The following is an 18,402-nucleotide window of genomic DNA, read 5'->3' on the forward strand; positions in this document are numbered from 1 at the left end:
TTTTCTTTTTTTGTAGATTTCGAAACCAAAAGTTTACAAGCCTATATAGTCTCGCAACAAATTATTATATGCTTGAGAAATGCCATGATTGGGACTCTCGACAGCTACAATAAAAAGAGCAAGGAAACACACAAAAATGAGAGCTACAAAATTCGAGAGACTCACAATGCTAGGTAATATAGAACCTAGTTGTTAGGTACTATATATTGTGATGGAACTTGCTTCTATCCAATTCTGGCTGACAGATCTTAAAGTCTTGGCGCATAAAATGCACAATTCAACTCTGCCTAGGTGACATGGAGCTCAGGAGGCTCCATCACTGCCCTCCCTCCCGTCTCTATACTTTTGATTGAATTCACTGACGAGTTCCTCAGTCGACAGCCACAATTCCTTTGCCAAAACAGCGCTATGAGTGGCCGGGTGACCCCTAATGACCCTGTGGCTCCTGTTGATGAACTGTCCCTTGAAGTACCTCTCTTGTTCCCGAACTTCAGGAGACACGGCAGCGAACAATACCGGCTTAGGTCCCGTGATCTCGTTGTAACTCTTGAGCCAGAAAATCGGGTAGAGGGACCACGGCACCGCGCGCCACGTGCCAGGCGTCCACACCGTCCCAGGACACACTGATACAACAAGTATAGGTACGCCCTCCTTGTCATAACGGGCTTGCAGCTCAGAGGCTTGCAAATTCAAGGCCATTTTGGACACGCTATATCTCTTCATACAAGCCATGAAGCCGTCGTCCTTGGCCAGTGACTGGCCGCTTGGATACACCAAGTCGCCGCCATGAGGGTTGGAGAAGTCTGGGCGGTAGTCTTCAGGGTGAGAGAATGAAGGAGCACCCGAGCTCACCTACTCCCGGCATGTTGGACGCATCAGCTTTCAGTTTATGCCGTTGAGTTGGAGGACGGAGAAGGAACAGCGCAATGCATACCATGACAATACGGACGTCCGAGTCCTTCTCCTTGGCAGCAGCTCTGAGCAGCGGTTGAAGTTGTTGCGTCAGGGAAAAAACACCCACGTGGCTGATCAAGGTTAGCAAGAATTGATGCAAGTTGATGCTGCCTTACTTGGTCTGCATGGTGACCTGGACGCCGGGGTCAACTATTTTGGCCGGTTCTGTTCCTTCGTGAGCAGCATTGTTGATGAGGATATGCAGCCTCGGCTCCGTCTCGCGGAGCTTGTCGCAGCCAACGTGAATGCTCTTCATGTCGGCCATGTCCATGTGCAGCCAGGTAATTTGGCCCGGTCGCACGCTGGGGTTCTCTTGGTACATCTTGTTGCAGGCTGCTTCAGCTCTTTCGGTAGAGCGAGCCCCGAAATACACTTTGGCGCCGGCCTTGGCAAGGAAGACTACGCTTTGGTAGCCGATACCGCCGCTACATGTTGAGGTCAGTGGCATTGGAATTCGCGAATATGCTATTGTAGCCTCCTCTCCACGACAAGGTACTTACTTGCCGCCTGTTACCAGGGCGATTTTCCCCTGCAAGTTTGGCATGTGCTGTCTATGATCCCACGACGACATGTTGACTTGAATAGTTGGTTTGACGCCCGTTTAACTGTAAAAGAAACAAGACAAAAATGTAGCGAATGGCTGTGTAAATATGAATAGGACATTGAATCGTGGGGTAGTTAATCAGTCTCGGTTCAGCACAAAATGCGTGTATAGGCTGATACTTTTAATGTTGTTACCCCCCCGGCCTCGGTTCCCCCTACCAACTCAGTTTTGACACATCGCGGAACACCCTTGCAAAGGGATAAAAGGGATTTGAATGCATTGGCTTGATGTTGTCCAAGTGCTAGAGTTCTTCGGACTCGGATTCGGACTGTCGGAGTCGGCGTAGACTCCTTTATCACCGACCTTGATATCAAATCGGACTATAAAGGCTTCCAGGAAGCTCTGTATAGGGTGTGATCGGCCGGCTGTAGTAAATATCCATATCATGTAGTAACTTGTTAAGATCCACAAATGAGGGTAGACAGCGGGAAGTCAGAGCTGGCAGTCAAGCAGGCCGGACACCTCTTCCCTCGGGACATGCCGTAAGCCGTGAAGCTCGGGTGAAACTCTTCAATGTTGCAGGAACTACAAGGGCCAGGATTCCAAAGTGAGCGCTATGAAGAAGAAGAATACGACACGAAAAAGCAGCCTCGCATAACCTGGACACCATTCAGCTCTCCTCTGACTTGCCAGATGTATTCTTCAGCGTCTAGTTGAGCCGTTCCAGCCCCACTGGCGGAAATACTACATACATATATTATTGATGCATTGCCCGTGTCCCTCACTGACGAGTCAATGACGTGATGCTCCGCCACATCGCATTGCATCTAGTCCCCGCCACCATATGTGCCTACTCTATTGCATTCCCTTGCATTTCTAGCTGTTACTACCTAGAAGCTGCCTGATATCTTGAATCGTATCCCAAAGGTCTGGTCGGGGGCTAGTAGCACCGCCGCCGCTTGCCGTGTTTCCCGTGCCGTCGAGATACATGTGCAGCAGGGCGGGCGCACACTTCATATGAAACGCGCCATGCTTGTGGCAAGGCGTGCAATCTTGTGTCTGGTGAATGCCCAGGATGGACTTGATCCTCTGCAGCACTTGACAACTGACGTGGATCAGCATCTCGACCTGCAGGTTGGGGTGGCCGTCGAGACTGAATCCACCAATCCGGATGTTTGGTAAGACAAAAGGTTCCATTCTCTTGGGATCAGCCATCGGAGGTAGAGATGCTGAACCCAACATCTGTGGCCCTTGCGCCATTCGCGACGCATCATGGCGCAATCCGGCTTGTCGGTATCGTTGCTCTCGTTGTGAAAAAAGGGCGTCCTGAATGGTGGCAAACACCATTTCGTAGCCTTGCAATAGCCACATGTAGCACGTCATGACGGTAAAAGCATAAGGTATGCCAAATGATCCCTGCCGTCGATGGCAGGACCGACAGGCTGCTGCTGTGCCGGCTACCATCGGTGGCGGGGTGGACAACGGCTCGTGGTGTTTTGCATTTGGTAACTGAGTAGTCTTTCCGTCAACTTTATCATTGTGGATGAGAAGTTCCAACATGTGCGTCTCGTCGCTTGCCCTACTGTCGCCAAAGAGCAATTCGGTCTCGTTGGGAGAGTCCACATACGAGTATTCCGAGTTGGATGGCGAGCAAGGCTGTTGTTGCTGGTCTTCTTGTTGCGCCATGGAAGACTCTAGTCGCTCGAGAATCTCAAGAAATATCTGCGAGCTCTGGAGCAGTATCCCAATAATGTTCTTGGCGGCGTAAGAGTCTGTTTTGGCACCATCACCGGCGCTGACCGGAGCAGGCGTCGAGTAGCTTAATATATCCTCGAGCGATGCGGGGGCACCGCCCGTCTTGCCAAAGTATCTCATGAGTCTCGAGCTCAACTCGGACAGCTGATGTAGGCACTCGTCCTTGTCCTTGTCTTTATCCTTTTCCTTGTCGGCGTCGGAGCTTCCATCTGTCAACTTGCTGTTCTTGGTCGAAGTAACCATATCATCGGGGCCATCATCGAACCGGTTGGCCAGACTACCCTGCCCTGGTCCACGGCCGAATGTCGCGTTAAAGTTTGGCATCCCGGAATCGAAGCTCTCGTCGAGTTCAAAAGAAATGCCAGTTCCGGAGCCCACGTCTCTGTCGGCTGGTGTTGTGATTGGGATGGGAAAGGGTTCCATCCTGGAGGTGGCATTGATATCGGTGTAATCGAAATCTATAGTCCGTCGGCGCCAGTCCCTCGAAGCAGGGCGTGCCTGGCTGGGCAGTTTCTGACTCCGCGATGGCGCGCCGACGGAAAGCCGGCCTTGGTCGGCTTGTTGTGACGGCATTGCCAGACTAAAGGGAGGGTGGGAATTCTGATCTTGGAAAGGCCCATCTCTAGGTACGGCTGGACCGTTGCTATCAACAGATCGCCGACAGGCATCGACAGACCTATCATAACTACTTCTTCTCAGCGAGGCCCGGCGCATGCGTATAGTTTGCAAGCACTCAGCACCGGCCTTGATGCGTCGCTCGCACGCCGGCAACACCCCTGGGTTACTGTCAGTGGAGAAATTTGCACCGGACAGCCTTACGCAGCGAAGCTTGTGGCCCCGGCAGCGGTCACAGGCGCTTCTTCGCGAGTTGATGCTATTGTTGCTGTTGTTGTCGATGCTGCTATTCATTCTGCTATTAGAACCCGTGGGGGCTGACTTGACAGGTAACTTATGTATTCTCTCTACAGAGAGTAGTAAAATTCGTATATCATTTGGCAGGGGAAACAAGATAAAGCCAGAGTTGATGGGCTATTATATAACAATACGTAGCATAAAAGGCGGCTTGTATTATTAAACTCTGAGACGTGTAGCGTCTTGTAGTCTCCCCGAGACACCACAGGGCTTTGCTGGCTGGCATCTTAACCTCAAACCCGTTATTCATACGAGGACAACCTATTTGCTTGTGCTATTTCTATTTGACTTTGCCTCCGGCACGAGAATTCCGCCAACCCGCGATTATCTAGCCAGTAAGAGGCCCTAGTACTTCAAGTGCTGGGGCCACACGGAGCAGTGTAGACCTATTTGACCGCCCTGCATATGGCCGCCCCCTAGCCTTTAATGCATAATACCTGCGCAGGCCGTGAGTAGGGTGTGATTCGCTGAACCGGACTACCTCCGAAGTCTAGCACTTACTTATCCTAGGTAAATCTACATGTAATGCTAGGCAGCATCCCGTAATGCGAGGCAACGTAGACAACACAATAGCAGCGTTGGTTATAGGAGGTGGCGCCTCTCTTAATTAATCAAAGCTAATAGCCGTCACTGCTTCCTGGTCTAGAGCCATAACATCCCTGTAATATCTATCGCATTCCACTTTTTATTACGCAATCTTGCATTTCAGTGGCCTTATAGAGATGTTTTTTCTGTCCATTGTTCGTTGCTTTGCGGCGAAACGGAACTAACTACCTGGTACACGCAGAAAGCCCAACAAGATCGCGAGCGCAATAACGAGGCACTGCGATCGAGGACGTATTAGTTACACAACTAGAACACGTGCCTGGGTAAGAGTTCTAGGCACGGGTGTTCCTTTTATGTATATAAAGAGGTTATTAGTCCCTCCCTTCCCCTTGGAGAACCAGGGACCTTGGAGACCCTACGATATTATTATTGAATCTAGCCCTTTGCTTCAAGTCCTCTATTTAGCCCTTTTCACACTACCTGGGATAAGTCATATTACAGGGCAAGTGAAAAAATACGAATAAATCGAATATAATGCGAATACAAAGCAACGAACAACGTTTAGTTAAAACAAGGTCTTATAGTTTAGCGACCTTGCAAATAGTAATCAGATTAGAGACTATCAACCATGATAAATTGAAGCAGGCTTCTTAGTCGCTCTGGCCATCAGCAAAGACAAGATTAGTCTCCAAGCTCACATGCAGACTTCACTTTCTCCATGTCGTCGCGAACCAACAAAGTGGTGGGCGTGTTAGCATTTCGAGCCCCTTGTTGTTACCAATCCCTAAATACTAATGATAGACCTTCCTCTGGGCTTGTTGTTCTTGGAATTCAAACATGAAGTATGGCACGAGATAGGGACACAATACCCGAATTCTGTTGCGACTTAATCCGGTATTCCTATAATGTCTGGACAGTAACTACTAGCTCTGGGCTGCCCGTTATTTCTGGCCAGGCTGGTGTGATCTGAAGCAAGGCACATGATTGCATAATCCCCCACATGTCGCAGGCATTCCCAGCTGGCTTCTCGGAAAGGCTCAAGCCACGCCACGTCTCAAGAAGCTTCTTGGGGACTTCTGTATTATTTCCCCACACGTGTCCCGTGTCCTGTGTCCCGCCTGTAATTTAAACTATTCTCCATGCCGTCATGTCCGGATCGTCTACTTCTGCTCCTCGTAGAGCTGTCACCTTACATTCTATTACTCGCTCTTGGATTACTTCATGGCGTGCTTTTGTGACCTTAATATTTTAGCGCCAGCACGAGCGTGACAGTCTTGTAAATAGTAGCAAGAAGTGTTTATCACGAGTCCTGATTGCCTCAGTAGTTCATCTTGTGGTCCGTGAACATGCTGCGCCCTGTGAGAACTACTGTTGGCCAATTAGCTCGCTCAAGAGCATTCCTCACCAGGTTGACAAACCGCAAGTCACTGCCTAGATTAACATTATCAGTTTTTCTTTTATACAAATACACTTGCAGAACTGACCGGGAACGCCGATAATTATACCCACGAACGGAAGTTGCTCAATACGCCTGGTCACTCTCGATTCGTAAGCTATGTGTCCAACTTGTGAATAATGCAACAGGTTAGCATGGGTCTGCAGTAAACGTATATTGGATAGGACTCACTCGGGCTAACCAGCTGTGGTAGCCCGTGGACAGAAGCAATGTAGTTCCAGGTAAAAGCAGCCACTGGCCCTGGGGAACTGTGCAGAACTTAGCCACCTTATCCAGAAACGTAGTAAGAGACGAGGGGACTAGTTGTTCGCATCGTCACGAGACTTGGGCAAAATATTGCCGCAAGGAATAAACATGATAGCCGATGTACCGCCATTCTGAGTAGCGTATAGGACGTTTGCTTTAAACTAACGACGATAAACCTCGACGTCTCCCAGAGACTTGTCTTTCATCTCCTTGGTCACTTCAGCGCCTCGTTTACTGTAGAGGGTGAGTGCGTATCCTAACCTGAGGCATTGAAGTGGAACAAATCATTTCCACCGCATGTAAGGGCCCACGTAAACTGGTTTGCCAAATTTTTTCTCGTATTCGTTCCGGAAGTCGTCGAACTCGTGGTATCCGTCATAGTACAACGGATTGTAAGCAGCCTGAGTTATGTTAGTCATTTCGCTGTAGCGGGTGTTATAGAGCAAGCCAGTTAAAACCTTGTCTCAGAACTCCTCTATGGTCTTCCCATTTACTTCATCTGGAGGACATTAGCGCCATCGATTGGCGATGCTCATCTTTATCACCTTGATTCCCAGGTAGGCTTCCAAATGGCCGACGAAGCGATCAACCAACGCTTGTTACTTCGAGTTAGCCATTGGAAAAATGTCTTCTGGGTAAAGTATTTCTGTGGGAAACTAATGCATTATTCGTTGTAGCTACCATGCCCGTCAATAGCTCTAGGTAAGGTAATAACAATTTTGTTGTCATCCTTTGCTCCAACGCTCGAAATCGTCCTCTTGACAAGTTTCTGCATTTCATCCATGGTTCTGGAAAGCAGCCCGATAGTACCCATAAACCTTGCCACGGAGTAAGCCATATATCCAAAGTGACGGAAGAGGGCGCAGATCTGTAAGCTGCGTACACACCCTCCAGCGTTTTTCTTTCCATGTCGTATAGAGACCGAAAAGTCCGCACCACGCTGCAGGCCATCGAATACTTCCAGTAGCACAAGCACTGGTCAGTTTTTTGTTGCAAGATCAGGGAGAAAACACCTACTGTCTGTTCCAACGGAATAGTCTGGCCAATCGTATGCGGCAAGGCTTGTTGCCCCCCCTGTCGTACTTCCAGATGGGCTCTGGTAGCCATCACCTCGGAGGTTGAATGGGGCATGGAAGTCGATCTATCGATCCGTTGCCTCCTTTGAAGAGGCCAAAGAGCACATTGTTTTCTTACCTACAAAAACGGCACCAAGATGGATGAGTGTCTTCACGTACGCGGCCGTTTCGTTCTCGGGTTTTCCATCGTGTTACTCGCACCAGGCACGATTTGACTGGGTTGTCATTATACCTGACAGTCTGAAATTGCCTTTCATGCTGAACTGCGGTATGGCGAGGGGTTTTGATGGGATTCTCTTGTTGTACGGTCGACTGGGCACCGCGACTGCGGTCCCAATCCCACCCGGGCGCACATCAAGGGGGTAGAACTCATGTGACCTTTTCCGGGAAGGGAAGAGGGACGTGGCAAAGCTGCCTTGTATGTCTGGATACATCCGCCACGCTTGGTAAAGTTGAAGGCCCGGGCCTAGAAAATAAGAGGTATTGGGAGTATCGCGCTCCGGGGTCGCCACCAATAGAACTTGACTTGGTGCCGAAGACCTGGTGACAGGATTTGGGCTGAGAGTTGGCCATGCGTCTTGGACGCGTTGAGAGTCTTGAGCATTGCCCTTCACTATGACTTTATCAGTTAAGAATCCTTTTGAGAAAACGTCGTCCTCGGGGGGCTGGAAAGAGTCAATCCAGTCTACAAGTGTCTCCTGAGAAGAATCCTGATTGATAGAGACGACGATCACAGGCTTGAGCTCGCCGAGAAGCCAGTCCGATGCAGCTCAAGTTGCGGCCGCCGTTTCGCAGCTCTGGAGCTCGAGTTGAAGTAGAGTAAATGTCAGAGGTAATCGACGGGGTTTTGGGGAAGCGGAGACTGACGACGACGTGAGGAATGGCAATGTAGGTGACGTCTCCGGGGCGCACCAGGAACGGGCGGTATGAGACTGGAAAGTGAACCCACATTTGAACCGGACCCTTATCGCACTCCTTTGAGCCTCCCCCACGCCATTGGTGGTGGATGAGAGTTGGGCACGAGAATTGGGCAGCAATATTGCGGTACGGGCAAGGTCTGGTCCGCTCGATGCGCCCTGCTCGGGGCATGGCCTGTGAAAAACACCACTCCAAAGCTTAGACCAGTCACAGCGGAGAATTTAAATGTGAGGGTGAAGAATGACTTGATTACAGCTAGGTCGTTGACGACGAGCCTGAGGTAGACATCAGATCACAGCGGAGTCCCATTTAGAGAAACATGCTGAACCGTCTCGCGGTGCCAAGCGGACAGCCTCAGAATAGTCCACGGCGAAATTTGTCTAACAGTTTCAAGTCGGTATTCAGGGATATAGTATTCACAAGCATCAATAATCTCTTTAAAAAAAAACTCCTTGAAGCAGAGGAGGCTTACTCCGTACAACCACCACGGACTGGCCTAATTGTTCCCTTATAACTAAGCAAAGCGCCGCTTTGCTTGAGATTTGCGTCATTGATGCAAAGGGCAGGCAAGCAAGGGGGGCGGAGCTTCCCGATTTGCTTCAATGTTCTTTAATGAGTTGTCACAGGTGCTGCGCCACCACAATTAAGAGAACACAAGTTACTGGGCCATCATGGAAATACTTTATTGCAGACAGTGCAACGCGGTCACTGTCACAAATTGAACTATGACACGTCTCTCGTGTCTCAGATTCAGGCGAGAGCACCATAGGTTTCATGACAATGTAAGCCCTTGTCATAAATGTAAGCAAAGCGGTGAGCCGGGCGGGTCAAATTTGAGGCTTTTGAAGCTGCTATCGAATTCGAAGCTTTCAAAGCTGCTAGGGCTATTAGGGCAGGTCCGCAAGCAATAATCCACTACAAAGGCATGTAGCGGCCTTTAAATTTAAGATAATTATAGTAATTTAAGGTCCTCTAAACTAATAATAGGTTGATTCTAAATTATATATAGCTTATTATTATAGCAGCACAGCATATTAACCACTTAATAAAAAGCAAAGCAGAATCTCTGCTCCCTCGCTTGCCTGCCCTTTATAATAACGTAAATCTTAAGCAAAGCGCTGCTTTGCTTAACAAGAAGCAATGTTACAGTACTCTCGTCCGGTTCGACTACGTACATAATGCAAGATTGAATCTTAAACTTGGTCTGGGTTCTAAGAAACTCTCGAGCTGTATTTGCTATATCTGGAATACCCAAGAAAAATTAGTTATAAAGAGCTGAATACCGCTATAAATTGAATTACTCAAACTCAAGTTATTGCTATATCCATCCGGTCGACAGTGTGTTAAATTCCCCCTTTGGCCTGTCTTGCAAATGGGGAAATATCAGCTGCTGCACCTGAACGTGTTCAGATTCATCTTGGGAAGCACAACATCACTGTCAATGGACTAGAGCTGGTCCGTGAGGGGTATAACTACTCAGGAGTACATTTATTAGGAGCTGTATATATAAGCGCTATAATTTATAATACTCTGATAAGATAATATATATATATTTAGGTTATTATACTTTTATATATAAGTTTTATATAATTAAATAAAAATTATAATATAATTAAAAGTTAAAATTAAAAGTTAAATTAAAAGCTTAAATTAAAAACTTAAATTAAAAATTAAATTAAAAACTTAAATTAAAAATTTAAATTAAAAATTAAATTAAAAGTTAAATTAAAAGCTTAAATTAAAAACTTAAATTAAAAGCTTAAATTAAAAACCTAAATTAAAAATTTAAATTAAAAGTTAAACTTAAAAACTTAAATTAAAAATTAAATTAAAAGTTAAATTAAAAGCTTAAATTAAAAACCTAAATTAAAAACCTAAATTAAAAACCTAAATTAAAAACCTAAATTAAAAACCTAAATTAAAAACCTAAATTAAAAACCTAAATTAAAAACCTAAATTAAAAGTTAAATTTAAAAACTTAAATTAAAAATTAAATTAAAAGTTATTATATAAAAAAAAATAATATATTTTTATTTTTTTATATATAAAATATTTTAAAGGGTATAAGTTATAAAGTCCCTGACCCTATTAGGCTAGTAAAGTAGGCTATAGCGTCCATGTATACAGCTCCTAATAGATATACTCCTACCGTACTGCTCCTTTTAGAAACGCCCCACTCCCTCTGGAGAGCTTTCAGTCCCCTCTGGTCAGATTCTAACCCCCGCTGCAGAGCTTTTCCAGCGCTAAGTTGGCAACTTCCTGCTCTCCTCTCTGTGCTTGTTTTGTAGTCACTGAGAATCTAACAAAAAGCTAGAATCAGAACTCCCAAGATTTGCCTTAATAAAAGGGATATAGCTGGCGACCTTAGTATATAGAGCGGGTGGGGACCTAATGCCTCGTGATACGATACCGATCAACTGCCCCGTTTCGTCGATAAGAGGGCCACCGCTATCACCTTTGGATGAGTCCTTGCCTTCAGCACCAGCGCATATTTTGTCTTCTTTTGTAAACCCAAATAACTCAGAAAATGAACAGTCCTCGTTTGCACGGATAGGAATTATAACCTTGCGAAGCTTTTCTTCAGATTCAGATGAAGATTTGGATTTGTTCGGCCTGGCCGATTATTAGCGTCTTTCCTCCTACTACTAAGCTTTTATGGTACTTACCAGCCTGCTACTGTTCCGGTAGAATTTACTGCAGAGTCCCAGCCGCTTACTGGTAGTGTCGCAAAGCTAATTGTGTCGCTCTCCTCAATTATAGTTGATAATTTCCAGATAGCAATATCAATATTGGGGTGTAAAGCGGGCTGAAAATTAGGCGGAAACCGCGGAGGGGATACAAGTTTCGCAACTACTCCGCCTGTATTCCAAGTCTATATAATTATTAGCTTTATCCTTAAAGAGTATAATATAATACATGTCAAGGGAGTATAGTTACAAGCGTTCCTGCCCTCACGGAGACAATTTTGCCGCGCACGCAATGAGCAGCAGAAAGAACAGTAGTGCTATCTAGCAAACTACCTCCGCAAACATGTTTGCCTTGTTTATTTTGCATACTAACGATAAATGGAAATTCGTTTTTGGCTGCTATTTCGCAAGTAATCCTCTTGTCAATAGTTGCTGCTACTGCTACAACAGCAGAAAACGCGACAAATAGTATAGCGGCAATCCTTGGCACCATTGTAAAAGAAGGAGTTGGTAGTTTGCGAAGAATAGGCTTATCAAAGAGAATAAAGGTAGCACAAGACTAGTGTTCACTATCGATAAATTACAACGGAATAATATAAAAGGGGAGCGTGCCGTATTTATCCCAGCACCTACATGTACATTTATTATGACGTTAAATAAGAAGAAGCTTGAGAGACTCGCAAATATAACCAAGCAAGCATTGGTGACTCGTGAGCATTAGCCTTATTTTACGTCTTCATGCTTATCTCCACTTTCAGCGCCCTGTATCTAAGCATAACGCCCTTTATCACACCATATAAGTGGGTAAAATTGCCCAGCATTAAAGCGCCTTGTTTTATTAACACCCTTGTGCAATCTCAAAGAATATGCTAGTGGATACCTAGGCTCTGATCCTAAACGCAGCGGCTGACTGCAAGCCGACTGAAATAGCTGCATAACACACACAATTATGGCGCTTACCCATTTTTAGTAAGGGATCTACACACAAAATTATGGAAAAAGCCCACTTTAGCCAGAAACCCTTGTCTACGATGTATCAAGCTAGTAGAGGCCGCGTAAATACCTGTAAAAGGCTTAGATGCCAAGTTTTTAGCCAATTCTGCCCTGAATTTACCCTCCAAAAGTTAGTCACTCAAACGTGCTCGCCAAACAGGTATACTAGTCAGCTTACTGCTTCTGACAGGAGAATAATAACCTTCCTTGGCCTAAATAGGCGAGGGCCGCCCGCTTTGCTTAAATTTGAAGCTATTGAAAGTGATGATAAAGCTGCTAAAAGCGATAATATATATAAATATAAGTGGTTTTTATAACCCTAACCCTAGCCCTCTAAAAAATATCATGAAGGCTTCAAAAAAGAGGGCATCGCGAAAAAGAAGGCATTGCGAAAAATTACAAAGACCAGCCAAGGAATCCGTGGAGACGGTACAAGGGAAAATCTCCACTATAATTTAGTGGCGCAAGTCCCTTTGTCAGTCGTCTTGCATTCAGTCGCTGGGTTTAGGATCACGGCCCTAGGTAGCTACTACATAGCCGAGTAGGCGGAGATAAACTGCATATATGTGCGTAAGTCAACAGATTATAAGGACCCCTTAATGGCCGCAATAATGCCGGTGCAATTGTACAATTATGTGTTTACTACTAGTTTTAGGGATGAGTATTCCTTTACCTGCCCCTATCGGCATGATATAGCTGGGTCTGAAAACCAGGGTATATCGTAAATAAATTCTCAGGTTCAAAATTACCGCAGATATGCGACTTAGCCCAAGCGCTCGAGTCAGATCCTCCCACCGGCTGGCCTGATTTTTGTAGGGGCGAGTCAGTAATAAGCTTTACTTAAATGACATGTTTATGCATACTTATCCCTATATTAGCCGACTGTCCACTACTTTATATTCTAGTTTTTTGTATATAAGTAGCGAGAAATCCGCTACCTAAATGTAACTCTTAAATAACATTCAAATCTCTATCAAATAATTATATACATTTTATAAAGACAATTTTCACTAAGCTGTCGCTATGAAGCTCTTAGCTACTATTATTGCTCTCTCCGGACTTGCTGCAGCTGTTCCGCAACTGGAGCTGGTGCCAATTTTTGGACGTTGCGCAGACCCAAGCGTCATTTGCGTGAGTAGCTCTACTGCACGCTCTTAGGCTAACGGCATTCTAAACTAGAGATATAGACCGAAAAAGATATAGTGGAAAATGATCGAGTTACGGGTAATAAAATCTTTTGTACCCTTTACGAAGGCGAGGTAAGAGTTTATATAAGATGACTTTTTAAAAAGAATATACTATAAGTAGCTAATATTACCTTAATAGAAGGTAGATAATATATACTGTACGGTTAACCAGGTAAGTAAGACCTTTACTATTTCTATTTGTACTAGCTTTTCTAACTTGCTTTACAGCGCGAAAAGGTAAGATATCTTTTCAAAGGCCGATTCTTCACGAACTAATCTTTTCCAACTCGACTTACAGGACGAAATGGTAAGACCTCTGGTGAAGGCCAATTCTTTGCGGACTAATACTCAAATTTTATTTTAGGAGATAGACCAGGCTTCAGAGATCTGTAACAGACTGAGTGGTGTAAGCATCCTGGCTGTAATTTGGAAAATAAGCATAAAACTTTTGCTAATACCGCGTAACGCTTCACAGTGCACTCGTTGCCAGTGGCAGCCTGTAGAAAGGAATCAGAAGAGAATTGGTGGCCGAGTCGTTAGTAACCTCCTAGTAACGAAGCCTGGGATGCATGCTAACACTTATGTTAGGCCGAATTCTCTTGCAATCTTCGACCTGACGCGAAAAACACTGTAAGTAAATAACCAAACACTAAGGCCTTTACCTCTTGTATAGCTTACTATACTTACGCTATGAGATATTTAGGATGAAGCCCGCAAGATATTCCGCGAACAGATCGATAAGGGTGCGCAGGCGATATGCGAATTAAAGGGAGTCGACCGTTCTACTTGTGAAACTTACAAGCTGGATTGCATTAATAAGTTGTCTAAGAATGGACCTATTAACCCAGACCAAATGGAATGGTGTGTTGGAAACAAGGTGAGGATCTAATCGCGCACCATGTACAGCGTTCTAGACGCAGCGCTATTCTATCTCGACATATATATTCCGGGCCAACCACGAATTTCCACATCCGCGACTGGACCGGGCCAGTCGCGAATACAAAGTACCCAATTTGATTTTGTCGGTTCGCAGGGGGTAATTACTAGCTACTGCAGTAGTTATATAATTATTGTTCCTGTTCTTGTTGTTCTGTCTAGAGCTTAAAGCTATTGTCGCATATATAGCCTACCCTGAATTACAATACGATATATCAGCCTCTTGATAAACTTCAACAATATTCCTAACAGTAGCCGCATTCTTAGACGAGAATAGACTAAATAGATAGCTCTGTAATGCAAAAATAACTACGCCCAGCTGTATAAGTTCACGGTTTCCTTTAGACTTTAAATAACTCTTATTTAATACAGCTGGAGCCTACAGTGCCATTATACTCGATCTTTTGTGACCCCTTAACTGTCTAATACCTGTACTGCTGGAAAGATCCTAGCAGGTCCGCATTTTTAGTCTTTTTAGCGCAACTATTTAAGGATATATTTACCAAGAGCCAGGAAGGCCGAGGTAAGACGTTCTGGATCGTTTAGTAACAACTATTCGGCTTTTCCTAACCCTAATTCTAAATCCGGTCGCATTTATATTCTAGGTATTTAAGTTAATATAAATAAACTTTAAGCTAATATAAAGTATATTAAAAGAAAAAAAAAGAAGATAAAATCTTTTTTTTTCTTTTTTTTTAAAGTTTATTTTTATTATTTAGTAATATATATATATAGCTATAAGTATAGCTAGTTTTTTATAAAAAGAAATAAAAAAAAATATTTTATTAGCTTTTTTATTTATATTAATTATATTTAATTATTTTAAGATAAATTCTTTTAATTTACTTATAAAGCTTTTACTTTTAGCTATTTTATTATATTATTACTAAATTATACTATTAAAGGTACCTTACTTGCGCTTTATATTATTCTTTTTTTTACTTTAAAAGATAGCTCTAAATTATTACTAGCTAATAATACTAAAATAAAATAATATTAATTTAATTAATTAAGGTAATTATAAGCTAAAGTAAATTAGTTCAACTAAATACCGTTATATTATAAGCCAATAATTATTATAATATTCTTCTTATTAAAAATTAATATTATTAGTATTTCTAATATAAATAATAATAAATAAGTAGAAGCCAGGTTATTAGAGTTTAATTAGAAAGTATAATTATATATAATAAAGTATTATAATAAACTAGCTATACTTATAGCTATATATATATATTACTAAATAATAAAAATAAACTTAAAAAAAAAAGGTTTTATTTTTTTTTTATTTTTCTTAATATATTTTATTTTAACTTAAAGTTTATTTATATTAGATTTAATTTAATTTTATTTAAAGTTTTACTTAAACTTTAAAGTTTTTAATAGCTTAAAATTTATTTATATTAGATTTAAGCTAATTTTACTTAAAATTTTACTTAAATTTAAGCTTTTAACTTAAATTTATAATATACTTTTTTATTTACTTATATTATTAAGTAATCTGTTGCGGAGGGCTTCTAATCCGTTGATAGCTGCGTTGCCTACTAGGCCTTGTTAGCTTTAACCCTTGAAGGTTGTAATAGGCAACCTACTTGTGTTGGGCTTCTTATTATGCTTAAAGGTTATCTTATTATTGTTGTTTATAAATAGTTGTGGTGGATATTAGCAAGTACTTATAGGAGATATATGTGTGTAGGGGTAGTAACTCACGATTGGTTGTATTAGGTCTTGATAGCAGAAAAGGTAGATAACTTAGATATAAAATTGACTTAGAATACAGGAGAGACCTTATAAATATATTATGCATATAGGCATTTTAGGTTTTTAGTATAACTTAGCGTGAGTTATAGCTATAAAGTTAGTAAGTTTACACGATAATATATAAGGTTTAACTATATAATAATAGCTGAGGCTATTATAAGGTAATTATAATTAGCAGGCTATAATATAGTATTAATTATGCTAGTATATTTAACGCGTTATAATATATATATAAATAATTTACTTTTCTAGTTTTTTACTATTTTTAGCCTAGTATAGCCTAATATTATTTTAGATTTTATACTTATATAATACTAGTATTATATATATAATTTTATTTAATTATAAAGCAAATTAACCTAACCACAAGGTTAGGGGCAGCTAGCGCTGACTTCTAGGCGGTAAGAGCGGTTTTGCTGTAGCAACACTTAGGCTAATAGCACCAGCTGCTTATGGCGCGCTAGTTACCCCTTATTTAGGCAAGTAATAAGATTTTTTTTTTTTTTTTTTTTTACTATTACTCTAACTTAACCTTATAGTTTAATCTACTATCTACTATTTACTGTTATTATTACTATTAGTATTATAATAGCTTACCCCAACCAACTAACCAACTAACTAACTATACTTCCTTTCCCTTTCTTTTATCTTATTAATTAACTACTAGCTAGTAGCTAATATTTTATGGTTAACTAGATACTAAATAGTCTACCTATATATACCTATACACACACATATACACATATATATATATATATATAATAAGGGAGAAAAGGGGGGGGGCTAATAATAAGATTATATAAGCCTAAAAAAAAAAAAAAAAGTAAAAAAAAGGCTAGTAAGCTAATAAGCCTCAAATAAATTAAGGCCTTATATACTATATAAATAATATATATATATATATTATATATATTTTTACCTAAATATAAACTTATAAAGTTTAAACCTTAACTCTTTTCTCTTTTTATCCCTTTTTTACCTTTACTATTATACCTCTTACCTTTTCTTAGCTTTACTATATATTATATATTATATATATACTAATATTTAGTATTTACTACGCTATATAATAAGTAAATACTTTACTTTATATAATATAACCTTATTTATTAGCTATATACCTATAATAAAACGCCTATATCACGCTAATAAACATATTATTACTACTACCTATAATTATATATATATATATATATATATATAATACATTTATATATCTAGCACTTTATCTTATACACCTATATACCTATATATACCTATATATCTAGCACTTTATCTTATACACCTATATACCTATATATACCTATATATATAACGTAAATAAGCAAGTAAAGTAACTAGTAATAAACTAAGAAAGGCTTTATTATCCTAGTTAAACCCCCCTTATATAAACAGTTTATTATACTAGTACTATTATTCCTACTATATATAACTATTATAACCAGAACTAACTATTATTATTATTATTATTATTACCTATAACTAAACTAATCTAAGAGTACTTATACCCTATTAATTTAATCTTATATTTTAAGAAATAAGATTAAATTATTAAATAAAAAGTAAAAAAAAAAAGGCTTTAAGTTATCTTATTAAAACCTTATATAATAATAATAAAAAAAATAAAACCTATCCTAATAAGCTAAATAATAATACTTAATTATTATTTTATTTTTTAAGAAATAAGATTTAATTATAAATAAGGTTAAAAAAACTAATAAAAAACTTAAAAAAAGAAAAAAAAAAAATAAAAAAGAGAAAAAAATAAAAATAAAAAAAAAAAAAAAAAGAACCACCTTAAAGGAAAAAAAGAAAAAGATATAATAGCCTTAAAAGATATTATACTAGCTAGAAAAAGAAATAAACTATATAACTAAAGATATTAATACTATATTATAGCTAATATTAAACCAAGAAGTATAGGTTTTTATATACCACATCTATAATCACATGCTATTATTAACTATAATAAACTATATCTATAAATACTATTATAATATAAGGCTTAATAAACATAAGGCTATTATATAGTATTATAAGAATATTAAGATAAACCTATAAGGCTAAGCTACTAACACTAAATTATATTATAGTCTAAATAATCTATACCCTATTATACCTAGGCTTCCCCTTTATACTAGCTATATATGCCAGGTATTTATAATATACCACTTCCTCTTAATAAGCCGTAAAATAATATATATACACTATAAAAAAGTATATAGCCAGGTTATCACGTAATATAGCCCTTCTTACTAGACACAAGTAAAGCTTCAGATATTTTTTATTATACCTAGTAGCGCTATCTACTACTTAGGGTTAGGGTTAGGGTTAGGGTTAGGGTTAGGGTTAGGGTTAGGGTTAGGGTTAGGGTTAGGGTTAGGGTTAGGGTTAGGGTTAGGGTTAGGGTTAGGGTTAGGGTTAGGGTTAG

The 18,402-nt window shown here is 40.8% G+C and overlaps 4 protein-coding genes across 4 annotated transcripts; 1 reads left to right on the plus strand and 3 right to left on the minus strand.

Moving 5' to 3' along the window:
* Window positions 1-303: 303 nt before the first annotated feature.
* Window positions 304-1,525, minus strand: G6M90_00g093240 (uncharacterized protein; the record flags this gene model as incomplete). The annotated part of the gene is made up of 4 exons (XM_014686479.1): window positions 304-852; window positions 935-1,025; window positions 1,071-1,379; window positions 1,455-1,525. 4 exons carry the CDS (start codon window positions 1,523-1,525, stop codon window positions 304-306), a joined length of 1,020 nt encoding a protein of 339 aa, XP_014541965.1.
* Window positions 1,526-2,374: 849 nt separating this feature from the next.
* Window positions 2,375-3,826, minus strand: ccsR (Cytochalasin cluster regulator ccsR; the record flags this gene model as incomplete). The annotated part of the gene is made up of 1 exon (XM_014686480.2): window positions 2,375-3,826. The coding sequence occupies one exon, from the start codon at window positions 3,824-3,826 to the stop codon at window positions 2,375-2,377; it is 1,452 nt and encodes a 483-aa protein (XP_014541966.2).
* A 2,871-nt stretch (window positions 3,827-6,697) lies between these two features.
* G6M90_00g093260 (uncharacterized protein) lies at window positions 6,698-7,197 on the minus strand (the record flags this gene model as incomplete). Its single annotated transcript, XM_066131435.1, has 3 exons — window positions 6,698-6,814; window positions 6,959-7,008; window positions 7,095-7,197. The coding sequence occupies 3 exons, from the start codon at window positions 7,195-7,197 to the stop codon at window positions 6,698-6,700; spliced, it is 270 nt and encodes an 89-aa protein (XP_065987404.1).
* Window positions 7,198-13,110: 5,913 nt separating this feature from the next.
* Window positions 13,111-14,163, plus strand: G6M90_00g093270 (uncharacterized protein; the record flags this gene model as incomplete). Its single annotated transcript, XM_066131436.1, has 9 exons — window positions 13,111-13,218; window positions 13,275-13,346; window positions 13,414-13,446; window positions 13,503-13,511; window positions 13,573-13,581; window positions 13,639-13,680; window positions 13,750-13,809; window positions 13,863-13,904; window positions 13,978-14,163. The coding sequence occupies 9 exons, from the start codon at window positions 13,111-13,113 to the stop codon at window positions 14,161-14,163; spliced, it is 561 nt and encodes a 186-aa protein (XP_065987271.1).
* Between the last annotated feature and the right edge of the window lie 4,239 nt (window positions 14,164-18,402).

This window comes from Metarhizium brunneum, chromosome 5 (assembly GCF_013426205.1).
Source record: "Metarhizium brunneum chromosome 5, complete sequence".
In the NCBI taxonomy this organism is placed as follows: domain Eukaryota; kingdom Fungi; phylum Ascomycota; class Sordariomycetes; order Hypocreales; family Clavicipitaceae; genus Metarhizium; species Metarhizium brunneum.